The sequence below is a fragment of the Equus przewalskii genome, chromosome 18 (assembly GCF_037783145.1).
Source record: "Equus przewalskii isolate Varuska chromosome 18, EquPr2, whole genome shotgun sequence".
NCBI classification, from domain to species: domain Eukaryota; kingdom Metazoa; phylum Chordata; class Mammalia; order Perissodactyla; family Equidae; genus Equus; species Equus przewalskii.
The window spans coordinates 34,914,347-34,942,223 of NC_091848.1; the positions used below are offsets into that span (position 1 = coordinate 34,914,347).

Consider the following 27,877-nt stretch of genomic DNA (forward strand, 5'->3'; position numbering starts at 1 on the left):
TACCTTGCCACCTCTGCGATTTTGCTCACACTGTTTCTCCAGTTTGTAAACCCTTCTCTCTTTTCTCTAATAACCAAAGACTTACATTTCCTTTAAGGCCAAGCCCAAATCCTACCTTCAGTGTGAGTGTTTCTCAGTTATTCAAGGCTTCAGCAACCTATTCTCTCATCTTCTATGAATTTTATGGTCATGTAGCACCTATTTAGCACACAATGTTTTGTATATGTTTTCTTTTTAACTATATGTCCTATCTCCCCAGTTAGAGTTTAAACTCCTTGAATTCAGGAATCCCGTTTTACATCTGCTCTTATTTCCAATACCATAGCTGATACTAGAAGCTCTCAATAAATATTTATTAGCTTCTAAGGATGGTTAGATTTTTAGCATTGATATAATACGTCGTAAAAGTCTGGAGCTCTCTCTAAACCTAATTTAGATTATAATTGAATAATTAAGCTGTTAAAATTTGAGACTAATATTTCCTTTAAATTTAATCCAAGTATATGTATACATTTGTATATCTGTATATACATGTAGCAGAATATACATAAAGCCACAATGACACCTTGTTGTTGTGCTATGTTGATGTACTATGGCTCATTTTTCAAAGGCAAATATTACAGTGCATTCCAGGACACCTGTGTTCACACGATCAGTTCTTTGAAACTATATTTGGATGTACAAGCTATTAAAAGCTCCTTGTACTGAGTGACCTTTCAGGCAAAATTTAGATCGAATACTCATGCTGCTGCTGCCTGTTGCTGAGTGGAAGACAGCAGAAAACTCTGGATTCAAACCTCTATTGGGCTTTTTGTTTTGCTTGTTTTGTTTCCCTTCCTTTTGCCTTAAGAAGATGAACAATGAAACCACAACCCTGATATCCTTAAAGGAGGCAATGAAAAGGTTGCTAAGGGCTACAGGGAGGGAGCAAGAATAGGTCTGTTTTTCTGGGAAGATGGGTAAGAGAAGAATGAAGAATAAAAATAGGCAAAGAACTACAAATATGCTAGTTAGAATTCTGTCTCTGTTAAAGCGGCTTAAGTCTTCCAGGTTTAAAAAATACGTAAATTAATAATAAAGAAAAATCTACTCCCAGGTGCTATAATTCCATTCCAATAATGCATGGGCTATATGGTAGGTATACAAAAATAAGTAAAATGTGGTTTCTGCCCTCAAGGAGTCCACGGCCTGTAGGGATAACAGAAGTTTTCAAAAATTCTGACAATTTAATGTGATTGACCTTATAATTGTGATGTTCCTAAAGGGCTATGAGAACATGAAGAGAGGGTCAATTAATTTTGCCTTTGATACCAGGAAAAGGAACCCTTCATAGAGAGACATGTAAGCTGGATGTTAAAGTGAGAGTAGCAGTTTATGAGAAAGAAAAATATGAGAAAGAATTCTAGGCTGAGGAAACAGTACATATAAGCCACAGAAGCTTGGAATGGCATACTATACTCAGTCAGCAGCTAGATGTCTCACATAATTGGTGAGTAGGATGTGAGAGGAATGGCAGAAGATGGGTGCAAAGGGTAAAGAGCTTTATGTTTCCTTGAGGAGATCCAACTTGGCTCTAATGACATCACTGAGCAAGTCAGGGTGGCATAAAAGGTAGAAAAGCAGTTGAGCTGCTTGATCAGAACTGTGTTTTAGAAGCATATTTCTGAAGGATGGATTGGAAGTGGCAGAAATTTAAAGCAGGGATCCAGTTAGGCTACTGTAATCCTAGGTCCAGGAGAAAGATGGTGATTAATTGGTTTAGTGGAGAGGGAGAGGAGGGGATAGATTAGAGACATTAATGGGGAGGAAGAAAAGAAACAACGTGAGAATTATTCTGAGATTTCTAGTTCAAGCAATTGATATCGTTATGGTGATGTCGTTAAATGAGCTTGGGAATTGTAGTAGAAGACAGACTCAGATTTGCAGACATGTTGGTTAGGATTTATTTGGAATGGTCTGGGAATACCTTTTGGAGAGAAGATGCCAAAGAACTGCCACAGTTGTAAACTTTTATACTGATTGACAAGCTAGAGATGACCTATAGGCAATATAGTCTTAAAGATCTAAAAGTTAATACAAACAGTATGCCAGATAACATAGTTTTGATGTGTAGACAGAGATTGCCAACATATTAGGTCATGTAGGCTTTTGCTCCTCCGAAACACACATTTCATATTGAGCCTTATCCATGTGTAAATAGAATCCAAAGCGGTGAGAAAATTCCGCTGTAGTAATGTCTGGAGAGGGAGTCGGGGGGATAGTAGGTTCAGTGAGGACAGTTGAGTTTGACTTCTCATCCAGGTGGGGATGTACAAAACATAGTCCACATATAGGTCTAGAGCTTGGGAAAGAGGTGGTACCTGAAGCTGAATTAGCCTTGGGAGAAAGTGAGGACCAAGAAGAGAAGATGGTCAAAGATAGAACCTGGGCAAACACAACAGTGTTCAAGTCGCTGGGGACATAGAACCTGAGGGAAGTGGTATGTGTGTTTGTGTACCTTTATGAAAGACAATGTGGGTGGCTTCAGGCAAGTGAGTTGTGGTGTTGTTCCAGTTCTTTGTGGTTTGTTAGACATAATTCCAGTGCCACAGCGCCCTCTGATGATTAGGGCTGTGTGGAGCTACTCAAATCCCCATGTTGGGTTACACAGCTCAGCATTTCATTCATATCATAGATGTCAATCATACGGCCCACATTTTATTACTTCTGTGTAAGGCCTCTGCTAGGTATTAGGGGACAGGTATAAAGATGTCTAAGAAATAGTATCTGATCCCCTCCCTCCAAAAACTTACAATTTATTCATGAAAAGCTAACTCTAAAAATAAACCAGGAGGTGAGGAGTGACAGGTGGTAGAGACAGACCCTGTGAAAATGAAGTGGGTGAGTAGGAGATTTCTAGGTAGGCAGGCTGGAGCATTTAAGCAGGCAGTGGAATTTGAGCTTATCCTTGAAGGAATGATAGAATTTGGACAGCCAGAATAGGGTAGAGAAAGCCAAGTTATCAAATACTGGTCCCAGCACTAGCTAGCTGTATGACATTAGATCTCAATCTTGTTGAGACTCAATTTCTTTATCTGTGAAATAGTAAAAATGACTGCTTCACTTCTTATTGTTGTTGCAAGAATCAAAGTAATGCTAGTAGAAAACACTTTTTAAAGTATAAAGTACAATACAAAGACAAGACATGGCAGATAATTCAAGTAATTAGAGAATTCAAAAGTTGGCAATATAAAGAATGCAAGAACTAGGATGATGGCTAGAGAGAATGGCAAATGGGAACATCTGTTCATAACTTAAATTTGTTTTTTTGTTTTTAGATTTTATTTTTTCCTTTTTCTCCCCAAAGCCCCCTGGTACATAGTTGTATATTCTTCGTTGTGGGTCCTTCTAGTTGTGGCATGTGGGTCGCCGCCTCAGCGTGGTTTGATGAGCAGTGCCATGTCCGCACCCAGGATTCGAACCAACGAAACACTGGGCCGCCTGCAGCGGAGCGCGCGAACTCAACCGCTCGGCCACGGGGCCAGCCCCTATAACTTAAATTTGAATAGCAATCCAAATTTGGTAGTAGTTGTAAGCAATGTATTAGTCTTATCTTAAGGCAAAAACTTTAGCTTTGTCCCCTGATCTAAACTAACCCTTGATTTTTTTATCCTATAGAGTAGACCACAAACTCCAAGCTTTAGAAGCACAGTTCAAAGAACTGGACTTCACCAAGGATAATCTGACACAGAAATTTGAACATCATAGCAAAACATTGGCAAGCCAGGCAGCCCAAGATGAGCTGTGGACAGCAGTTCTGGCACTCAGGTGAGTATCCAATGAGAAATCAGTGGAGTTTTGTGGCTTTGTGAGAGCTTGCAGTGGTCATTCTAAAATTGAATTTCTTAATATGGTTCCAACAATGGATTGTGAAGAAATCACATTTTCTTAGCTTCATTCATTCAAAAAAGATTAATTTGAGCACCTGTTTATATGCCAGACACTATGCTACTCATCTCATCACAGAGTCTCTTGCTTGCCAAGTCTTACTAACACAGAGATGAATAATATAACTCCTCTGCCATTGAGAAACTTATAGTATGGGTGGCCAGAGAACTAAGGTGTCCAGGTAGCAGGTCCTATTTCTAAAGTATTTTCTAAAATACAGCAGCTGGTTCTCCTAGTGGGTTTGCATTTCTCTGAGTTATCCTAATAGAATTTATTTTATATTTGTACATAAAGACTTCAACTGCTTAAGAAGCTCTCTCCATTTTTGTAGGTTCACTTCAATGGAATTGAATATTTTATACAGCTATGTCATTGAAGTACTCATCTGTTTGCACACTCGCGTGCTTGAGAAGCTGCCAGATCTGGTGAGAGGTCTTCCCACCTTAGCCTCTGTCCTTAGACGAAAAGTTAAGAACAAGCGCATTAGAATCGTCTGGGAGTCTGTCCTGGAGGAGTCTGGGCTGCAGGAAGAAGATATCACAGCACTGTGTACCTTCTTTATTGCACATGGTAACAAGGCAGAACACTACACTTCTAAAGTGAGGCAGATGTACATCAGGGATGTCAATTTCATGATCACTAACATGGTAAATAACCAGGCTCTGCAGGATGCCTTGCTGAGGGCTGTTCAGGTCACTGAGAAGGGAAAAGCAGTGAAGGCCCCTGCAGAGCAAAAGTCATCTCTAAAAGAATTGATACCATCAGTCAAAAACTAACTTGTTACTCTATGACCTAGCGATTCCAGTTCTAGTAATTTATCTTGCAAATGGGAAAAAAAATATCTAAGTACAATTTTGTTACAGTCTTATTTTTGTAACAAAAGTGAGAGGAGTGTTAAAGAAATTATGATACATGGATACAATGGATATTTTCCATGTAGCCATATAAGAGAATGAAGAAGCTCTTTGTGTTACTGTATATGGAGTTATCACCAAGATGCGTTGTTTTAAAATACTTATTTCCAATACATATTAAGTGGAAAAAAGGGCAAAACCAAATATGCATGTGTGTATATATTATATATATATATATATATATATACACAGACACACATACACATATATAAGCTATTATAACCGTAAACTTCATAAACTTCTTCTGGAGGGATACATAAGGAAGTGATAACATTGGTTGTCTTAGGCAAGGAAACTAAGAGGCTAGGGGTCAAAGATAGGAGGCAGTCTTTTCACTGTTAATCTGTCTTGTACATTTTGAATTTTGAACCATGTGAATGTTCTACCTATTAAAAGACAAAAAAAAAAAAAAAAAACAACCATGGAACACCTAATATATATTGTGTGTTGATGTACTTTTTCTCTCTAGTAGAGTACCACAGTTATTTATACTAGAAAGGGAATTCACACACTTTGACCATATATTTTATAATATTTATTGAACACTAAATGCCACGTGCCAGGTGCTGTGAATAACAGAAACATTTAAAAATGTGGACCCTGTACTCCTCGTAAAGGTTAAGTGTTGATGGCTTTATTTGGGAGGTACAAATTCAAGACAGCCAGAATAAGTAACACTCTGGAAGGACAGAAGGTAGAGAAGTATAAGTAACACAAGGTGATGTGTTACCTTGCTGGCCCCTCCTTGAAAATGAACCTTGAGAGACACAGCAGGTTTCTTGGCAGAAACACCCACTCAGTCTGGTACTTCTCCAGACACACTGTTTGGAGAAACCATGCCTTGTAAGGAAGAAGGAAAAATTTCTATGTCAGGTCCACTCAGTCTATTGTTTTCAATTGGCCAAAGTTTGCTCCATGGGGAGTGACCACCCATACTTCCAGGATGCATCATCTAAGCCCTCCCAGGAGCCACTGGGAAGTCAGAGCCGGCATTGTTCTGTGCAGTGTTTCACAGGAACCAAGACATGGCAGGAGGAGCCAGAGATTCCAGGAATGCAACTGGTTAGCTCCAAGCAGACCCAGGGACTGTTGGTCTAGAAAGTAAATGAGGCCAAGGAAATCTGAGGAAGCATATAAAATCTATTACACATGACACAAGTACCTGAAAATGGAAATCAAAATGCAAGAGTTAAATAAGATTACAATAAAAACCACTATCACTAGGCCATTTATTCTTGAGTGAGTTCAGAAGAGGGGTATCACTGTGTGATAGAGAAATACTTCTGGGAGAAGTGCGTTGAATTCATCCTTGAAGGAGACAAAGCCACAAAACAACTCATTTAGGATGAATTGAGAAAGCAATGGCCTGAAAGCACAAAATGACAGCAAACAGACCACAGTTGAATATTTAAAAGAATAATGGGAGATTCTGTGAGAAAAGCAGGTTGGGACCATATTACAGAGCCTGGAAATCCAGGTTAAGGGATGGATGCTGCGGACAACTGGATGACAACCAAAGGTTACTGAACCCACCTTAAACAAAACAAAGCTCTCTACCAAGGACCCACACCTCTTTGGTTAGGCTCTATCTGGAAACCACTCATCTCCTCAACCTGAAAGCCCTCAGCAAACCCAAAAGACCTTAAACGCTATTCTCATGCACAGTGATTTTCTTTTCTCTTCTGCCAAAGTTAATTTCCTCAAAAAACTCAGGCCAAGTTCTTTTTTTATTATTGTGATAAAATACACATAATATAAAATATGCCATCCTGACCATTTTCAAGTGTACAGTTCAGTAGTATTAAATACATTCACAATGTTGTGCAACCATCACCACCATGTCCAGAATTTATAAAACTGAAACTCTATACCCATTAAAACATAACTCTCCCAGCCCCTGGCAACCACCATTTTACTTTCCGTCTCTCTGAGAGCTGGTTCTTAAGCACTAAGAATCACAGTGTCTAATCTTTGTCATTTTTCTATCCAGAAAGTACTTTTTTCATAGAACTCAATTCACTAGGATGAGTTGTCAGTACAAGAACTTAATATCAAAGTGTAAAAACATTTCAAAATGCATAAAACGTTAAACTATTTTTTTTGGACCTCCTTTGTAATCTTCATTGTCTAGATTGCAATTTAATAGTAAAGTAGTACATTATAAATGAGGCACATGACGGCTGAGCTCCAGGTTCGACGCAGCCCTGCAGCTTGTTTCCCAACTCCTTAGGAGGGGAGGCAACCTAATATAATCTATCTCCGGGCCGGAGACTTAGGAAGGGTCCGGGCTATAGAAGGAAGCCTAAGTGCCCGTTAAATTACTGCAAGTTTGCGGACTCTGCGACCACAACCCTTCTGGGAGATCAACCTCAGAGATGCTCTTCTAAGAACTTTGGAAAGCGACCTAAAGGGCTTAGTTACACATTAACAGAAACAGAAAGGTGGTGTGACGAGTACTGAGGTAAGAATTTCAAAAATCACTGTTCGGGCTTTTTAATTTGTTTTCAGGTTTCCCATTTCTCGCCAGTAACCATTCTCGCGACATTCCGACGTTTCCACAGCCTCCTCGAACAGCAGGCGCAGGGGAAAGTCCGACGCCACCCAAACGGAAAGCAGGCGGGGCTGCGACACGGGGACAGAGCCCTCCCGGGGGCCGGGGGCGGTGCGCACAGCCGCCGGAAGTCCCACCCACCGCACTTCTGGCGGTTCTATGGCTGGGAGGGGCTGTTTTGGCGGGCAGTTGTGACGTCAATAGAAGTTGTCGGGTCGCTGCGGCACCACCGCTGCGCCTAAGCTTTTCGGCTGACCGAAGGGCGTAGGGGGCGCAGAGCGCCCGCAGACCGAGCGAGGCGCCGGAAAGCTGGAACTCGTGGCCCCCCGCACTTTCCGCACTGCAACGGTAAAACGGAAGTCCTGCTCCCGCGGAGCCCGGGGTCCGGGCGGAAGCAGCGTTCTTCCCGGAGCGGCGGCCTCGGGCTTGGCTGCCCTGAGGTAAGGGAGCATCCTTACCTGGTAAGAGGGAGGAGGGGAGCTTGGCGCGTAGCTCCCGCCACGACCGAGCGCTGGAGCCCCCCGTCCGCTCTGCCGCAATGGTTATGTAAATACCTCGGAGCAGCTAAGGTCTCCCGGCAGAAACGTTCGTTTATTTTCTTATCCGACTTTGTCTTGAACCTGGACTGATAGACCGCCTTCCAGGGAGTACTGTTTACCTGGCCCGCAGAGCGCCTTTTGCCTCAAGTCCTGTTTGATGCGCCCAATCTGCGAATTCTGGCATGCTGCTGGGCATAATATTTAAGCACGAACTGTTAATTCGCTTTCTCTGTAGATGGTCCGGAAATAGGATTGTTTCTCTTTTCGGGTGTTGATGTTGGATCTGCCTTATTAGCATATTAAAATGGCTGGACCCAAAGACGCCATCCCTTCCTTATCGGAATGCCAGTGCCCGATCTGTGTGGAAATCCTGATTGAGCCCGTAACACTCCCTTGTAACCACACGCTCTGTAATCCATGCTTCCAATCAACTGTCGAAAAGGCAAGTTTATGCTGTCCCTTCTGTCGCCGCCGGGTCTCTTCCTGGACCCGGTACCATACCCGAAGAAATTCTCTGATCAACATGGAACTGTGGGAGATAATTCAAAAACACTATCCAAAGGAATGCAAACTGAGAGCCTCTGGGCAAGAATCAGAGGAAATCGGTGAGTAAAGTCTAGCCTGATTATCGGCTAAAAAAAAAAAATCCTTTGAAAAGTGAATACCCACTTCTTTAAAAAAGATTACAAAAAGAAAGCCCGACTAGTATTTGTCTAAATTATTCATGGGGTTTTGGGTTTTATGGGCCCCAAAATGATGATTAAGGTCAATGGCAAGATTTGTTCATTGTTATAATACCCAGCCTGTATTCATTTGGTGTTTGTTGGGTTAAAAATGGAAAGAGATAAAAATAAGAATTGCCCCCGTAGAGCCTTCAGTTATTTGAAAAGTTATATTAAGTATTCACAGATGAGCAATAATCCTAGTACAGCAACAGCAAAAGTAAGGAAATCACTGGATTCTTGTGTTAGTATTTCTTGCGTTTTCATTTGCTTTCTCTAACTTACTTACACATCTCCATTCATTTAATTCTTAAGCATGCAGTGAGCCTAAAACAGCTTTCTATTCCCAGTTCCATCTAGTTCAGTATTTTTATTCAGAGCCCTCCAGTGTAGACTTAGTAGCTATTTAGTAATCCCCCAAACTGAATGCTTGACTCTAGCAGCTTGATCACTTGTGTGATCAATAAACCTCAATAAACCATGCAGTGTTTCTTGTCTAGGCTTTGAATGTGGTACCTGTGCTCTGGTGTACTTGCCCCTTTTTTGGGAATTATTTTTATTATGGTAAAATATGTAACAAAATTTGCCATTTTTATTTTATTTTGTTTCAATTTCAAACTTGCCTTAATTTCCCTAAGTACACTGATTTTAATCCAGAAATGTAAACATCTCTGGATCTGAAGATTGAGTATCTACATGGGGCTTAAAATGATTTTTTTTTTGACAGTAGATGCCTCATGACACTTCAGTGATCGGTGGTCAGCTTCTGTTTGTAACCCTAAGTTCTGATTTCTGACCAGGAGAGTTACAGGATAATCATATTTTTAACAGAAGTTATCTTTTATGAAAACCACTTTATTGAGATATTCACATATAGTTGATCCATTTAAAGGGTACAGTTCAGTGGGTTTATTTTACAGTATTTTTTTCAAAATTGTGGTGAAATATATATAACTTAAAATTTGCAATTTTTACAATTCAGTGGCATTAATTTCATTCACAATGTTGTGCAACCATCACCATTATCTGTTTCCAAAGTTTTTCATCACCCCAGAAAAATTCTTTAATGATTAAGCAGTGACTCCCCCTTCTTCTCCCCTCTCTCCCGGGATTTCTAATCTATTTTCTGTCTCTATGAATTTGCTTGTTCTAGATATTTCATGTAAGTGCATTCATGCAATATGTGATCTTTTCTGTCTGGCTTCTTTCACTTAACATAACGTTGTAGCGTGTATCAATATTTCATTCCTTTCTAGACCTGAATGATATTCTGTTTTGTGGATCTATTTTGTTAGATCATCATCCATTGATGGACATTTGAATTGTCGCCTTTTGGCTATTTGAATAATACTGATATGAACAGTCATGTACAAGTATTTGTTTGAATACATTTTCACTTCTTTTGTGTATATAGCTAGGAGTGGAATTGCTGAATCATATGGTCGTTCCATGTTTAGCTTTTTGAGGAACTGCCGAAGTTTTCCACAGGGCTGCACCATTTTGCATGCCCACTAGCAGTGTAGAATGGTTCCAGTTTCTCCACACTTGTTATTTTCCGGGGTTTTTGTGTTGTTTAATAGCCATCCTCCTAGATGTGAAGTGGTATCTTAGTGTGGTTTGGGTTTTTTTGTGGCAAAGTATACATAACCTAATTTATCATTTCAACCATGTTTAAGTACAGTTCAGTGGCGTTAAGTATATTCACATTGGCGTGTGACCATCACCACCATCCATCTCCCGACCTTTTCATTTTCCGAAACTGAAACTCCATGCCCGTTAAATAACTCCCCAATTCCATCTCCCTCCAGTCTTTGGCAGCCATTATTCTACTTCCTGTCTCTATGAATGTGACTACTTTAGGTTCCTTATATAAATGGAATCATTGTAGGTGTTTGTCCTTTTGTGTCTGGCTTATTTCACTTGGCATAATGTCTTCAGGGTTCATCCGTGTTGTACCATGTGTCAGAATTTCATTCCTTTTTATCGCTGAATAATAGTCCATTGTATGTATTTACCACAATTTGTTTATCCTTTCATCTGTTGATGGACACTTGGGTTACTTCCACCTTTTGGCTATTGTGTATAATGCTGCTATGAACATTGGTGTACAAGTATCTGAGTCTCTGCTTTCAATTCTTTTGGGTATATACCCAGAAAGGAATTGCTGGATCATATGGTAATTCCATGTTTAATTTTTTGAGGAACTGCCATACTCTTTCCCATCGCAGCTGCACCATTTTACATTCCCACCAGCAGTGCACAAGGGTTCCAGTTTTTCTGCTTCCTTGTCAGCACTTGTTACTTTTTGTCTTTTTGGTTTTTGATAGAGCAATACTAATGGGAACAAGATGCTATCTCATTGTGGTTTTGATTTGCATTTCCCTAATAACTAATGATATTGAGCATCTTTTCATGTGCTTATTGGCCATTCCTATGTTTTCTTTGGAGAAATGTCTATTCAGGTACTTTGTTCCCTTTTCTTGCTGAGGAGGATTTGCCTGAGCCAACATCTGTTGCCAATTTTCCTGTTTTTGTATGTGAGCTGCTACCACAGCATGGCCACTAACATGTGTGGTGTAGGTCCACACCTGGGAACTGAACCTGGGCCACTGAAGTGGAGTGCATCAAACTTAACCACTAGGCCACTGGGGCTGGCCCCCTTTGCTCATTTTTTAATCAGGTTATCTTGTTGTTGTTATGAGTTGTTGGTGTTCTTTATATATTCTGGATATTAACTCCTTATCGGATAGGATTTACAAATATTTTCTCCCATTCTATAGGCTGCCATTTCACTCTATTGATTGTTCTCTTTGCACAGAAGTTTTTAAGTTTGATGTAGTCCCATTTGTCTATTTTTACTTTAGTTACCTGTGCTTTTGGTGTCATATCCAAGAAATCATTGCTAAATCGAATGTCATGGAGCTTTTTCCTTGTTTTCTTCTAGGAGCTTTATAATTTTAGGTCTTACGTTTTCATTTTTAATCCATTTTGAGTTAATTTTTGTACGTGGTATAAGGTAAAGGTCCAACTTCATTCTTTCACGTGTGAATATCCAGCTTTCCCAGTTCCATTTGTTGATAAGATAGTTGTTTTAAAGTTTTTGTCTGGTAAGTCTGATGTCTGGACTTCCTCAGGGATGATTTCTGTTAATTTATTGTGTTCCTTTGAATTGTCCATACTTTCTTGTGTCTTTGTATGCCTTGTGATTTTTTTTTTTTTTGGAGAAAACTGAATATTTGAATATTATAATGTGGTAACTCTGGAAATCAAATTCTTTTTTTTTTTTTTTTTTTAAGATTTGCACCTGAGCTAACAACTGTTGCCAGTCTTTTTTTGTTTTTCCTCCTTCTTCTCCCCAAAGCCCCCTAGTACCCAGTTGTATATTCTGGTTCTGAGTGCCTCTGGTTGTGCTGTGTGGGATGCCACCTCAGCATGGCCTGATGAGTGGTGGCATGTCTGCGCCCAGGATCTGAACTGGCAAAACCCCAGGCTGCTGAAGCAGAGCATGTTAACTTAACCACTCAGCCACAGGGCCGGCCCCTGGAAATCAAATTCTTCCTTTGCCCAGGGTTTACCATTTTTTTGATTGTTGAAGGTTGTAATAGTCCATTTGTTTACTGACTTTCCTGAACTGTTTTTTTTTCCAAAGACTTTTTCATGTTGTGTATGGTTGCTGAAGTCTCTGTGCCTTAGCTTGTGTTCCAGCTAGTGTTTTGACAGATTTCCTTGAATGCCAGAAGCTGAAAAACAAACGACAAAGAGAAACAAGACAAAAGAGCACCTTTCTGTCTTGGCAGATTGGCTCAGTGCCGAGGCTGTCCTTGCCATTTATCCGGGCTTGCACTGCGTCTATGGATCAGCAGGGTGAAAGCTGAGGGTCTTCTCGGGTGTTTTCTGAGCATATGTCTCACCCTGAGTATGTGTATAACATTCTAAATTTCTTGTATGAGTGCTTTTGAATGTGCTAAGTTCCCAAAGAAACTCCTCAGCTTTTGCTCCTGGGCCTTAGGCAGTCTGGTATATGTTTTAGAATTTTGATAGGGATTGCATTGAATCTGTAGATTGCTTTGGGTAGTACAGACATTTTAACAATCTTAATTCTTCCAATCCATGAGCACAGAGTATCTTTCCATTTATTTGTGTCTTCAGTTTCTTTCATCAGTATCTTATAGTTTTTAATGTGTAGGTCTTTCACCTCTTTAGTTAAGTTTATTCCTAGGTATTTTATTCTTTTGGATATAATTGTAAATAGGATTGTTAATTTCTCTTTCTGATAGTTTGTTATTAGTGTATAGAAATGCAGCTGCTTTCTGTATATTGATTTTGTGTCCCACAACTTTACTGAATTTATTTGTTAGTTCTAACAGTTTTTTGGTGGAGTCTTGAGCGTTTCCTATATATAATATGTCATCTGCAAGTAGTGACAGTTTTACTTCTTCCTTTCTGATTTGGATGCCTTTTATTTCTTTTTCTTTCCTAATTGCTCTGGCTAGGACTTCCATTACTACGTTGAATGAAAGTGGTGAGAGTAGACATCCTTGTCTTGTTCCTGATTTTAGAGGGATGTGTGTTTTAACCATAATCTTTTGAACAAACTTCTGTGGGTTGTTTACTTAGCTTGCAGTATTTTCGAGCAACATCCACTGCTTTTCTGGCCTAGGTTCTCAGGTGAAACAGATGAGTGCCTTGTGTCAGTCCTTCACAAGCTCGGACAGGTTAAAATAGACATACACAATAATTTATAAATAAAGTCTGCCCTTCTCCCTCCAGAACCAGGGCCAGTGTCCTACTCAGAGAATGTGGGTTTCCCTCTTCGAGACTGCCCACTATGCTGAGGAGTAGGTGGGGCAAGAATGAATAAAAATGTCATAAAACATGGGGCTGGCCCCGTGGCCAAGTGGTTAAGTTCGCACGCTCCGCTGTAGGCAGCCCAGTGTTTCGTTGGTTCGAATCCTGGGCACGGACATGGCACTGCTCATCAAACCACGCTGAGGCAGCGTCCCACATGCCACAACTAGAAGGACCCACAACGAAGAATATACAACTATGTACTGGGGGGCTTTGGGGAGAAAAAGGAAAAAAATAAAATCTTTAAAAAAAATCACAAAGCTTTCCTATTATTTTGAAGTTACCGTTTTCTTGACTCACCGTTTTCTTGGTTGCACTACACCTTTGATTGTTTTCCCCTGGTCTGACAATCTTAGCTCTGATAGTTTCTGCTTGTTTTTTGATGTTTCTGTGGAAGAATGAGGGCTTGTAGCTGCCTGCTCTGCCGTTTTACTGACGTCTTCCACCATCCTCTTTTGCTTACCACTAAAATTGCCATTGTTTTCATGAGTGCCTTTCTGCTTGAACTTCCCCGTATTCTGTTCCAAATAAAGTCAGTTTCTTTGAGGGTGATTTTTGGAGCTCTCAGTTCTTATGGCCTGTCTCTGCCCCTGGGCAAAATCTCTGAGCCACTGCTCTGGAGCTGGAGGCAGAGACAATAGCTTACTTCTCTCTTTGTGAACAGGCCAGTGGGCAGGCATGGAAGCCTCTGGTGTTCTTGGATTGCCTCTCCTAGAACCTTCGCCCTGTGAGTGAGCTGTGATGAGGGCCGTGGAGTCCCAGTATTCTCTGCCTGCTGTGCTCAGAGTATAACTTTATCCTGTGAACGGGCAGTGGATAGAGGAAGGGAGCCCCCAGTCTCTCAGCTCCGCTTACCAGGAATTCAGCCTCTGCAGCACTGAGCTGGAGGGGATGAGAAATGCGGGTAGTCTGCTCCTCCCAGAGGGATGCTTATGCCCTTGTCCGGGAGATGGGGAGACGGACCCTGTCTTGGCCACACCCACTTGGAGTGGAGCTTCCCTCTTGTTGAGCTGGGTGGAGGGGAGCAGGTCGTGGCTCAAATGCCACAGAGTCTCACTTTTCTTACTGAGATTTAGTAGATTTGGGGGGAAATATTTCTTCGTTTGCTGTATGCTCTTAAGACAATTTCCAGGGGCTTTATATGACCAGTTTTTTATGCTTTTCTCCACTTATGGTTGTGTTGAAGAACAGGTCTGTAGATCTCTTCACTCTACCATCCATCAAGGTGATCCTCCTCACTTTGTTTTTAATGTAAATTTTATTAAAAGTGCACAGATCATAAGTCTGCCATTTGACGAATTTTCAAAGTGAACATGTCTGTGTAACCAGCGTTCCTGTTAAGACCCAGAGCTTTACCAGAATTCATGAGTCCTCCTTGTGGCTCCCTTCCCATTTCTATTTACTCACCATTCCTGTAACTACTGTCCTGACCTGTAACACCGTAAATTACTTTTGCCTGTTTCTGAACCTTTTTAAAAAGTGGAATCTTGGACTCTTGTGTCTGGCTGCTTTAGCTTCCCATTATATTGGTGATTATCTGTGATATATGTGGCTGCTGTTTCTTTGTTTTCATTGCTATATAGTCCTATGTTCTATGGATATTAAATAGTGAAAGCAATGAAAAATTCTATTTCCATTGATACTGGGCAGTTTTAGCTGTTATGACTAGTGCTACTGTGAACCTTTTTTTTTTTTTTTTGGTGAGGGAGATTGGCCCTGAGCTAACATCTCTTGCCAATCTTCCGCTTTTTGCTTGAGGAAAATAGTCCCTGAGCTAACATTTTCCTCTATTTTGTATGTGGGGTGCTGCCACAGTGTGGCTTGGTGAGTGGTGTGTAGGTCTGCACCTGGGATCAAAACCCATGAACCCCGGGCTGCCAAAGCAGAGCGCGCAGACTTAACCACTACACCACTGGGCTGACCCCTACTGTGAACCTTTTTTTTTTTGCTGAAGAAGATTGCCCTGAGCTGACATCCACTGCCAATCCTCCTCTTTTTTTGCTTGAGAAAGATTAGCTCTGAGCTAACATCCGAGCCAGTCTTCCTCTATTTTTTTGTACGTGGGACACCTCCACAGCGTAGCTGGTAAGTTGAGTAGGTCCATGTCTGGGATCTGAACTTGGGAACCTGGGCTGCTGAAGCAGAGTGTGTGGCCACTCTCCCTGACCTGGGCCCCTGTAAACATTTTTATACTTGTATTTTGGTGAACATATGTCTACATTTCTGTTGGATATGTTCATAGATCTATGAGTGGAATTTTGAGGTCATAGAATGTGGATAAAGAGTTAAATCCTTTCCTGTGTTACATGAGAATCTGACCTTTGATTAAATCTCTAGCTTTGTTCTCCCAAAAACCTAATGAGGGTTAGAATGTCAATGATGTTAGTAGGTGACATTGCTTAAGGTAAAAATGATCCCAATTGAAAAGTTGCCTCTCTCTTGGGAGGAATTATAAATATTGACTGGGATACTATGCTTTGTGCTTCTCTGGATGTAGTGACCATTCTAACTGAGCTTGTTCCCTGTGGGGAACCTTGTGCCTGTATAGTTGATACAAGAGATGTTGGCTTCTGAGGAGCAAGGATTACCTGGCTTCTTTGCTTTCATGCTGTTAGATTGATGCCAAATGTGGCTCTCTGGTCATTTTATTTTATTTATTTATTTAATTTTTTGGTGAGGAAGATTTGCCCTGAGCTAACGTCTGTTGCCAATCTTCCTCTTTTTTTTTTTTTTTGTATGTGAGCCACCGTCACAGCATGGCCACTGACAGACAAGTAGTGTAGGTCCACGCCTGGGAACTGAACCCTGGCTGTCAAAGCAGAGTGCACCAAACTTAACCACTAGGCCACCAGGGCTGGCCCTCTCTGGTTGTTTTCTGAATTTGAATATTTAGTAGCCCCTAAGACCACCCCTTGGGGCATGTTACTGGTAGGGTAGGCCTTAGGAGATAACTGCCAAGCAGTTTTCCAAAGTGGTTTTACCAATTTACACTCCTGCCAGTAGTGGATGAGAGTTGTAGTTGCACCACACCCTTGCCAACAGTTGGTTTCTCTCTTTCTTTTCTAGCAATTTTGATAGTATACTTATTTTTTTTCAGCATTTTATGGAAAATTTTAGCATCTTACTGTTCTAGCTATGTCTTATATCTTTTCATCTGTCTATCCATCAATCTTATTTTTTCAGTTATTTCACTTTCCCTTAAATATGTAAGTATATATAGAGAGATCAATATTAGCTTATAACCTTTTTCTTTTAATGTGAAATTTACATGTAATGAAATGCACCAATCCTAATTATACCTTCTCTGTTCAAAAATGTGTAATCCTTTGTAACACAAACGCTTGTAGAAAAACAGAACATTATCATCATCCCGAGTGTACCCTCCTGTCCCTTCCAATTAGTCTCTACCCCTACCCCCCAAAAGTCAACCACTGTTTTTATTTTTTTCTACCATAGATGAGTTTTGCCTGTTCTAGAACTTCATATAAATGGAATTCTGTTAGTGTCGTTGGGTTGCCATAAGAAAGTACCACAAACTAGGTGGCTTAAAATAATACAGGTTTATTTTCTCGCACTTCTGGAGGTTGGAAGTCCAAAATCAAGGTGGCAACAGGGACTTGTCCTCTTGACGGCTGCAGGGGAGAATCTGTTCATGCCTTTCTCTCAGCCTCTGGGTATTGCTGACAGTCTGTAGTGTTCCTTGGCTTGCAGCTGCGTAACTCCAGTCTCTGCCTCCATACTCACGTGGTGTTGTCCCTGAGTGTCTCTGTCTGTACTGGCCCTCTCCTCTCTGGCTCTCTTTCCTTTCTTATAAGGAGACCGATGATAATTGGATTAAGGGCCCACCCTACTACTATGAACTGAATTACATCTACCACAAACCTTGTTAAATCTTATTAAGGCACTAATCCCATTCATGAGGGCTCCGCCTCCCAAAGGCCGTACCCAAATACTGGCCAAATACATGGCCATACCCCCAAATACCGTCACATTGTGACTGGTGTTTAGCATATAAATTTTGAAGGAGACACATTCAGTTCACTTAGAAATCTTCACCAACATTTTGTGTTTTCTGTCTTTTTAATTTTAATTATTCTGATGGATGTGTAGTAGTGTCTCATAGTTTTAATTTGCATTTCCCAGGTGACTAATGGTGTTGAGTCTTTTTTATTGTTTATTGGCCTTTTGTATATCTTTCATTGTGAAGTGTCTCGTTGAATCTTTTGCCCCTTGAGTTGTTTATCTTTGTATTATTGAGTTGCAGGAGATCTTTATAGATTTTGGATACCTATACTTTGCCAGATAATGTAATAAATATTTTCTTATAGTCCATGGCTTGTTTTATTAATGGTGCCTTTTGATGAGCTAAAATTTTTAATTTTCATGAAGTCTAATTCATAAACTTGTCCTTTTTTGGTTATTACTTTCTGTGTTCTAAGAAAATTTTACCTAGCCTCTATAGGAATATAAAAATATTCCTCTGTTTTTTTCTGAAAGCTTATAGTTTAGCTTTTTTATGTAGGTCTGTGGCCCATTTCAAATTAATTTTTGAATATTATGTGAGTTAGAGGTTGAGGTTAATTTTTTCCTGTATGGGTATCAATTGTTCCTGCACCATTTGTTGGAAAGGCTTTTCTTGCAAGTGTTGGTCTGTTCTATTCCATTGATCTATTTGTTGATTCTAGGGTTAAAAATCACACTGTCTTGATTACTGTCGCCTTATAGTAGGTCTTGAAGGCACATAATTATAGTTCTCCAATTTTATTATTTTTCTTGTTTGCTTGGGTATTCTAGGTCCTTTCTGTTTCCATATATTTTAATAAAGCTGTCAATATCTACTGAAAGACTGATAGGAATTTGATTGGGGTGCATTTGACTCTAGATCAATTTGGGTATAATTGACATCTGAACAATATAGAACCCTTGCACCCATGAAAATAGTATGTCTCTTTTTATTTAGGTCTTCTTTAATTTCTCTTAATAATGTTTTGTAGTTTTTCAGTGAAGATGTATTTCAGGTTATTATGTGTTGAATTGTGTCTCCCCCAAAAAGATATGTTGAACTCCTAACCCCTCATACTTTAGGATGTGAACTTATTTGGAAGTAGGGTCTTTACAGAGCTGATCAAGTTAAGGTCATGAAAGTGAGCCCTAAGCTGTTATGACTGGTGTCTTTATAAGAAGGGGAAATTTGGACACACAGACAGACACACAGAAGGAAGATGATGTGAAGACACACAGTGAGAACACCATTTAAAGAAGAGGGTTGGAGTGAGGCATCTACAAGCCAAGGAACACCAAAGATTGCCGGCAAACCACTGGAAGCTAGGAAGAGGCGAGGAAGGATTTCCCTACAGGTTTCAGAGGGAGCTTGGTCCTGCTGACACCTTGATTTTGAACTTCCAGCCTCCAGAACTGAGAATAAGTTTGTTATTTTAAGCCACTCAGTCTGTGATATTTTTGTTGTGGCAGCCCTAGAAAACTACTGTACACATCTTTTGTTAAATTTATTCCTAATTATTGTATGGCTTTTGAATTTTTAAAAATTTTTATTCAGTTCACTGGTAGTTCATAAAAATATAATTTGTATTTATGTATTAACCTTGTACCTGCTCATTCACTTTTGTGTTATCGTTCTTTATTTATAGAAGAGGATTGTGAGAAATCATATGTGAGATGGCTTTTAAAAATGAAGTGTTTGAAAATGGATTAATGTGATGGAGGGAGGTAGTCTTTGAGTTCTACATTTGAACTTCTCAAAAAATAATCCTACAGAAGGGAACAATCAACCCTAGACTGTCTAAATTTCCTTACCATTTTGCAATTATCAGTGTAATAATTGATGCAAGCAAGAATCACTAATAGATAGCAAAACGCCTGCCTGAAATTTTGTGGTGGAACAGAAGATTCATACACTCTCAAAGTATCCAGACTACTTATTAATTACAAAAGTGGAAAGGATACAGTTTAGAAATCTGGCCAATGTTCACTGCAATCAAGTGATCAAAGTTATCATCATTGGAACAAACTGATGTCATATGCCTCCTGATATGATATGTATAAGGCATAATCTGAATCTAATTGTGGGAAAGCAAAAACCCAAATTGAGAGACCTGCAAAACATGGTCCATACTTCAAAAATGTCACTGTTGTGAAGGCAAAGGCTGAAGAACTGTTCTAGATTAAGAAAGATTAAAAGAGAATGGCAACTAAATGCAGTGTGTGATCTTGGATTAGGAAAAGTGTTATAAAAGACATTATTGGGATAATTGGTGAAATTTGCATATGGTCTGTATTTTTATTACATAACTAGTTTTGTATCAAAGTTAATTTTCTTGAATTAGATTATTGTGTTGTTATAAGGATAAGAACATTACCTTAGGAGGTAGATGCTTAAGTATTTGATGAAGGATTACGATCTATGCAGTTTACTCTCAAATGGTTCAGAAAATATATATACATTTAAATGTACACACACACTAGAGAGACATAACTGTGACAATTTAACACTTGGCACATCTAAATTAAAGGTAAATGGGGGTTCATCATAATATTTTTGCAACTTTTATGTGGTTTAAAACTTTTCAAAATAAAAAAATAAGAGGTGAGCAAATTTAATTAGAAAAAGAAAATGGTTTATTTCCGTGATGATGCAAGCAGAGTCAAGTTGAGGGATGGAAGAATAATTTTGTACATAGCTTAATTGTTAAAGTTAGGTTTTATTATTTATTTTTATTTTTGGTCCAATATTGGACATTCAGTTCTTTAATTAAATTGGGTTTTCCTTCAGAATAAAGTAAAAAGTATGAGGATAAATTTTCTTTAATGAATCCTAGCTGCGCAGGAAGAAAATTCACCGTAAGAAAGCAATATTAAGTACAGTGGGAACATTGAATTTCAGTGGGTTACAACAGAAGTTTTAGCGTTAAACCAAAACTGAGCAGTGTTGAGAGTTGTTTCCAACAGATGACAGAAATTCACCGTCTTAATAGTGTGTAAAATTGACTATCACTTTTAGTCTACAAAACTGATATTTTCAGATTTCTCATACACTTAGAAATTGTTTAAGAAATAGCAAATAATTGCTGCATCTAGATTGTCACCGAGCCCCAAGGGACTGGTGGCCCACAGTGGGTCCTTTTGCCCAGAGCTGCCCACACCAATAGAATGGGTTTGGAATAGCAGAGCAGAAACCTTATTCGTTGATCAATGAATGGAGGGGACAGAGCTCATGCTCTAAAACCCCCTTCTCTCCAAGGGAAGGTGAGCAGAGTTCTTATGGGATGTGAAGTGGGAGGGGTCTCCACATCATTGCTTGTGGGGAGGCTTTTGGGGCATGCGCAGATCTTCCCTTCTTGCACATGGCACCTTTTGCACACATTTCTTTTTGCTCATGGAAGCCCATTGCCATCTTGGACCTTCTGGTTTGGACTGGTTCTGCCATTTGGCCACCTGGCATTGTTCTGCCTTGGTTCCTGTAAGCAAGCACAACTTAAAAACAGAGCATTCCTAGACATGGAAAATGTTGTAGGGACTTCCCTGGGTGACAAGATGTTGGAGGCCTATTAAGATGATTTTAATTTGTTGTGTCTGTGGTTGGAGAAATTACTGATATTAGTTTAAATTTTACCTTTAGTACAAATAAGTAAACTAAACATCTCAGAAATTCCATGTTTAACAAAATTACAGTTCTTTGCTTACTATAAAGTAGTTAAGCATCTTATGTGAATTGCATGTTTCTTTCCTTTGCCCATTATTCTAGTTTTTTTAAGTGATCTGTAGAAGTTCTTGTTATACTCTGAAGCTTAATTCTCTCCTTATTTATGTATTTGCAAATAACTTCTCCCAGTTTGTTGTTTTTAACTTTTTGATGTTTCTCATCATATAGAAGTTTTTATTGTTTTGGAATGTCTTCAGTTATTCAGGACATCTACCCTAACTTAAGATTTTACATTTATTTCTTGTATTTTCTTCTTAGTCATTTATGGTTTATTTCTTTCTATTAAATTTTCTTTAGTTCACCTGGAATTTGAGTACTGTATGAAGTAGGCATCTTAACCTTCTTACCCCAGGGATTGCCAGTTATAACCGCATTGCTTGGTGAATGATACATCCTTATTGTGTACTGTTTCCCTAATCATATGCTTATTTTCCAGAGCTATTTGGGGTTTTTATTTCTTAACTGTCTGTTTTTGATAGCTGTGTCAGTGCTTTAATAATTAGGGATCTTTTAAGCCCGGGGCCAGCAGACTGTGGTCCACAGGCCACATTTGGCCCGTGTCTTTTTCTGTAAATGAGCTTTCATTGGAACCCAGGTACTACCCTCATTTGTCTATGTCTGTGACTGCTTTTGTGCTGCAATAGCAGTTGAGTAACTGTGACAGAGACTGCATAACCTACAAAACAGAAAATATTTATCTTCTTGCTCTTTACAGAAAAAGTTTGCCACCCCCAGGCTATCACATCTGATATTGCACTGCATCTCTGCACATAGTCTGTATCCTCCTTTATTAGAAGTGCTGTCCCTTCCATCTATCTGGGCTTTGTTTCTCGCCCCTCCTGTCTTTTTAGGAGCCTTATACTTCTCTCACCTGTGTTTTCCACTGTATTGTCTCAAATGGCTAAAATAAGTGGCTCATGCTTAATGGCTCAAATAAATAAGACTTTAGCCTACTTCACCCCTACTTGTTATGGAGTTGTAAATCACTGTTTTTAGTTCTTCTATTGCAGAATTTGCAAACTGTTCACATGCAGGCTGTTTAAAGCCTGCAGACATGTTTTCTGTGATCCATTCAGTGCCAACATTTCAAATTGGGAGATTTCACATTAAAATATGAATTTCTGGATTGTCTTGAAAAAACAGAACATACGGCAATGGTGGACCTGAGTTTCGGTGATGGCAGCAGTCACCCAGAGTAACAGCTGCCCCTTTTTCTGGATAAACGCCAGAGTGATTTTTTTACCCCCCTTTTGTATAGCTTAATGTTTCTCTTTAATCTTGTGGGTTTATTACAAATGTCTGGTGATCCTTGGTTTTGCTTTCATATTTAAAAATGAGGCCCTAGAAAAAAGCTCTGTGTACATATATAGGCAGTGATGCCTGGCGGACGTTGTTTGAGGTTAAACAGATGGAAACCTGGCCATTATGCTTTTCCACTCCTAACTGCCAGATTTCAGAGGGCTTTGCTCTGGGTCACCACCTCTTACGTTAGCTTCACTGGCTCTCTCCAGACAATTCAGTGTCTTTTAAAAAAATCGCCTTGGAGTGGGCACTTACACAAATATCCGGGAAGAAATGCCTACCAGCCAAGTATTCTGATTTAACAGTTTATAAACTTTGAATTCCCCATTCCACACTTAATCTCTCTGAACTGTGTCGTGCCTTGCGTTTCTGAGCCTGAGCTGCTCTTCAGGTATGTTGGGCAGACCCCCTCTCACCTCAGCTGTAGCTTTCCCTTCCAAGGGTTATGTGTTCCTTCGTTCTGTTGCATCAATCACCTCTCTTACACTGGCTTCCCATTTTCTAGAAATATGTTAGTTTCTTGTTTACTGATTGACCCTTCCTTTAATCTCTTTGCCGTTGTAGGATTACTTATTTTTAATTCCTTTATTGTTATTTTTAATGGCTTCTAGAGAAAGAGTTAAGTATATGTATTCGTGTGTCATTTTGAACCAAAAACCTCTGGTTTTTCTTTTAAAATGGAATTTCATAAAGAAAATCTGGCTGTGGCTGTTAATAATTGTACACTTTATTTTGATTTTGCATTTTTTATTAATAGAGTTTTAATGGGAGATGAAAGCTAGCCGTAAAATTTTGTGTTGCCTGTAATATTTTTTCTTTGTTGATCTGAAACAGTTGATGACTATCAGCCAGTTCGTCTGCTAAGTAAACCTGGGGAATTAAGAAGAGAATATGAAGAGGAGATAAGCAAGGTAGGAACTAAATAGTTATTCCTTCTTGGAAAAATTCTCTGCTGTGTTTTCAGTTTCAGGTTTTACATATAGTTTTATGTGCTTATATAAATAGTATATATTGAAATGTAAATAATTTTAATGTTCTTTATAAAGGTTCTGTTTTTTACATGCGTTCAAAATAGTTACAAACTAGCTTTATTTATCCATAATTGGTGCTCTTATATGATAGTAATCCCTAAGCATATGAGATTTTTTTCATTTCCCTGAAGCTTTGAGCTTAGAGGATGGAAAATTATGGGTGTCTTAGTCTGCTGTAACAAAAATACCATAGACTGGAGGCTTAAACAGCAGTTTTATTTCTCACAGTTCTGAAGGCTACAAAGTCCAAGATCAAGGTGCTAGCATATCTGATGTTGGGTGAGGGCCTGCTTCCTCGCTTGTAGACAGCTGCCTTCTTGCTGCATCCTCACATGGCAGAGAGAGACAGAGAGAGAGATCATCTCTCTTTGTCCCTTATAAGGGTACTGCATAATCCCTTTCATGAGGATTCCACTCTCGTGTGGGAGTTACCTCGCAAAGGCCCCACCTCCAAATACCATCACACTGGGGATTAGGGCTTCCACATAGGAATCTGGAGGACACACACAATCGGTTTAGATGAGGAGAGCATAAAAGGCTAATTGTGGAGTACTTAAATAGGAAAAGAGGAAGTAGTGCTTACAGTGACGCCTTTGAACTTCTCTAGTACTGGGAGATTCCTACCCTCCTGCTTAGTGTAGAGCACTGTTGGCCAGTAGAAAGACAGTGTGAGCCCATATATAATTTAAATTTTTCTAGTAGCCACATTTTTTAGAAAGAAAAGATGAAATTAATTTTACTGTTATATTTTATTTAACCCAATATATCTAAAATATTTTATGTAATCAGTATAGAAAGTAGTTATATAATATAATTATATGTTAAATATGTAGTTATATATCATTATATAATTTGGTCTTAATTATATAAAGTCATATATAAAAATCATGAGAGATTTTACATTATTTTTGCTTAGTTAGCCTTCAAACTCTTTTGTATATTTTGCACTTAAAATACATACCAATTTGGGGGCTGGCCCTGTGGCCCAGTGGTTAAGTTCACACGCTCTGCTTCAGTGGCCCAGGATTTCGCCGGTTCGAATCCTAGGTGTGGACCTAGCACCGCTCATTAAGCCATGCTGAGGCGAGGTCCCACATAGCACAACTAGAAGGACCTACAGCTAGAATATAGAACTGTGTACTGGGGGACTTTGGGGAGAAGAAGAGGAATAAAAAAGATTGGCAACAGATGTAGGCTCAGGTGCCAATCTTAAAAAAGGAAAAAAAATATCCATTTAGACTAGTCACATTTCAAGTGCTCAATAGCCACATGTAGCAAGTGGCTACTGTATTGGACCATGCAGGTCTGAAGAACTAATAAATAATAATTATGATAGTTAATTGTCACTGTATTGTCTAAGCAGTGTCTTAAGTAGTGGTTTTAAAGGAATAACTTAATCCTTACAACATTGCAGTGAGAACACACTCTAACAGGATGCTTCTGACTAAAAATGAAAGAAAACTCAAACTACCTTAAACAGTAAGAAAATTGTAATTGAACTGGAAGTCCAGAGGTAGCAGGGCCTTCAGGGTGGGTGTCATCCAGAGTTCTAGCTCCAGATCTTTACTAACTTCTGTCAGCTGGCTTTATCCTCAGGCCACTAGCAAGATGGCTGCACAGTTCTGAAACTCAGATGTGTGTACAGCAACATGCAGCGGAAGAAGCAGCAGTCTCTTCCTGCGGCTGTACTTTAAGAGCAAGACAACTTAGAAGTTCTTTAGCAAACTTTCCCTCATGACTCTTTCACTCAAATTGGATCAAGGAGTTATTCTTGTGTCAAATCCTTTGGATTTCTAAAGTGGTTCTTATACTATTTCTTTCAGGAAGTATAGTTTAAGTGAGCACAAGCATGGCCTTAGGTCCTAGAATCAGAGTTTGAGTCTCCATTCTATCACTTCCTTGTCTAAGGAAGTCACCTGCTTTTCTGTGCCTGTTTTCTCTTCTATAAATCATGCAGTGACCACTGCGGTGGTTTCTTCGGCAGCCACTGCATTCCCGCCCACCGTGTTTGGGGACTCATCCCGGCTTCAGGGATAGGCCCTGATTAGTCTAAGTCAGTTTCTATCATTCCGTCCCCTGTGCTAGGATTGGGCTCAGAAACCTAGGCCTAAGCTAGTCAGCAACGTGGCATTCTGTTAACTGAGGAAAAGGATTACCTAGAAACATTTGCACCAATGTAACAGTGTAGTAGAAAATGTGATAAGGCCTGAGAAGAGGAGGGTTAGGGTTTAATTAAGCTTTCGTTGGGCTAACTGGGGAAGGCTTCCGGAAAGAGGCTTCTTGAACTATTCTGCAGGAATGTGCCTCTCTAGATTTGCACTTTATTTGAGATATTTTCATTCCTGGCAATTTGTCTTTTTTTACTTTTAATTATTCTTATTAAGAAATATTGCAGGTATACTAAAAAAGTTCAGAGAAGGATTGTTCCTTATCATTTTTAAGGTGGAGGCAGAGCGACGAGCCAATGAGGAAGAAGAGAACAAAGCCAGTGAAGAATACATACAGAGATTATTGGCAGAGGAGGAAGAAGAGGAAAAAAGACAGGCAGAAAAAAGGCAAAGAGAGATGGCAGAACAGCTGAAAAATGATGAAGAACTGGCAAGAATGCTAAGCATTAATATTGTAAGTTTTAGGAGAGGACTTTGAAGTATTAACATTCCTATTGCTTTGACTATGTGGTTTTCAAAGATCTGAAGAAGGGTTCACCATAACTAGCAGTGATTTCTGTCATGTTTTTGCTTTACTTAAAACAAAACAAAGCTTTTTTTTGTGTATTATTACATTTCTTTGCCTATTGTTACATATTTGCTCTAATCCAGGTATACTTTCAAAACTTCTTTTGTATGTTGTTAGTAAATTCAGCTTATGTAGAAAAACTATTCCGTGAAAAATGAAGGTTTCCTTTTCCCCCTCCCACCTCTCCTCTCCCAGTCCTCAAAGATTAGCACTATTAACAGTTTTTTAATAACTTTTTTCTTGTTCACCTAAAAAGGATGTATCAATCATACTTGTTTTTTTCCTTGCCTTTTTTCACTTGATATATATTAGAGATTTTTCATATTACTACATATAGTCTAATTCTTTTTAAGAGTCGGATAATATTCCATTGTATGGATGCAAATCACTGTTTGAAAGGGAAACACTTTAAATTCTTAAGTAGTGTATTAAACCTGGCTTTTATTATCTTGCTGTAGTTAAGTTACTGCCTAAGGGAAAATGACTGAAAGAAGGGATGATAAAACACATACTTTAAGACCAAAGGATACAGTGAGACCCAGTGATTTGAAAGAACCTGGCAGAATCACCTGGGGTTCTTTTTAAATACAAACTCCCATACCTGTTCCCAAACTACTGAATTAGAATCTCTGGGCGTATGATTTAGGGCTTCCCATCCCCAGAGGGATCTAGGGCAGTCTGATGTGCTTTCAGGTTTGAGAGCCTCTAAAAATAATTCCTCTGCTTTCAAACAACAAATATCTTAAAATTTACTTACCAATGAAGTATATCCAGAATTGGGATTTTTTTTTTTTCATTTTTGAGAGGCCTACCATTCATGTTAATACACCCAAATTTTAGATTTTTTATATATACTTTTTTTGTATATATGCTCTTTTTTATATATATATATATATATATACACTTTTCTTTTTAAATTTAAGTAGAATAGCTTTGAAATGGTACATAATCAGGAAGTTAAATAAAGAACATTGCCCAGTAAGATAACAAATGGTATAGGAAAGAAAATATATCAAAGAGGAGACTCTGGGGTCATTTATACCTGTCTTTCAAGTCTATTGTTCTAATCCTTCTTATTTTCACAGGGATTATAAGAGTAGATCTATTGATATTTTAGAAGAATTTTTGGTTTACTTGTTGCCGTGAATAATCCATAATCAATTTGTAAATCAAAATGGGGGTGAGTTTATTATGAGCCGGGTCTGAGGACTATAGACTGGAGGCTTCCGTCCCCAAGAAAGGAAGCACTCCAAAGAAGTGGGGTGTACAGAACAGACATCACATATGACAGGAATGTCCCTTTTACAACAGTCATGGGATTATTTTGCTGGCACAACAGTGGGCAAGATGAACACAGCAGGTCAGTAATTAATCCTTAGTTTCCAGCAAGAGGTGCATATCCTTAAAGAAATGCTGATATGGGGGGAAGCTACATCCCTGTCTTTAAGGGCATCATTCTTGTCTTTGAGACATTGTAAATATTTAAAGCAGATGTACAGTGCATGCTCAATAGGCCGTGTCAGGCCTTTTTGGAAAAAGAAGTTCAGGCCAAATTAGATTTAAACTAAGTGGCTTCCTCATATATTC

The 27,877-nt window shown here is 39.2% G+C and overlaps 2 protein-coding genes across 2 annotated transcripts in view; both read left to right on the top strand.

Annotated features, from left to right (window-relative positions):
• Nucleotides 1–648: 648 nt before the first annotated feature.
• On the top strand, nucleotides 649–5,257 carry SMCO1 (single-pass membrane protein with coiled-coil domains 1). The gene is made up of 3 exons (XM_008533789.2): nucleotides 649–903; nucleotides 3,658–3,807; nucleotides 4,259–5,257. The coding sequence occupies exons 1-3, from the start codon at nucleotides 743–745 to the stop codon at nucleotides 4,701–4,703; spliced, it is 756 nt and encodes a 251-aa protein (XP_008532011.2). The 5' UTR covers nucleotides 649–742; the 3' UTR covers nucleotides 4,704–5,257.
• A 2,318-nt stretch (nucleotides 5,258–7,575) lies between these two features.
• RNF168 (ring finger protein 168) overlaps nucleotides 7,576–27,877 on the top strand; it is a 31,187-nt gene continuing 10,885 nt past the window's right edge. Inside the window, exons 1-3 of the mRNA XM_008533790.2 lie at nucleotides 7,576–8,536; nucleotides 23,358–23,434; nucleotides 25,997–26,176. Of these exons, the coding sequence (XP_008532012.1) occupies nucleotides 8,236–8,536; nucleotides 23,358–23,434; nucleotides 25,997–26,176 (558 nt within the window). The 5' untranslated portion in view covers nucleotides 7,576–8,235. The remainder of the gene's footprint in view (nucleotides 8,537–23,357; nucleotides 23,435–25,996; nucleotides 26,177–27,877) is intronic.

Excerpts from the sequence above, each read along its gene's own strand:
- SMCO1 (XM_008533789.2), top strand. The coding sequence starts at position 743 with ATGCTGCTGCTGCCTGTTGCTGAGTGGAAGACAGCAGAAAACTCTGGA. Across the intron at positions 904-3,657 it reads TTAAAGGAGGCAATGAAAAG|AGTAGACCACAAACTCCAAG; the intron begins GTTGCTAAGGGC and ends TTTATCCTATAG. Across the intron at positions 3,808-4,258 it reads ACAGCAGTTCTGGCACTCAG|GTTCACTTCAATGGAATTGA; the intron begins GTGAGTATCCAA and ends CCATTTTTGTAG.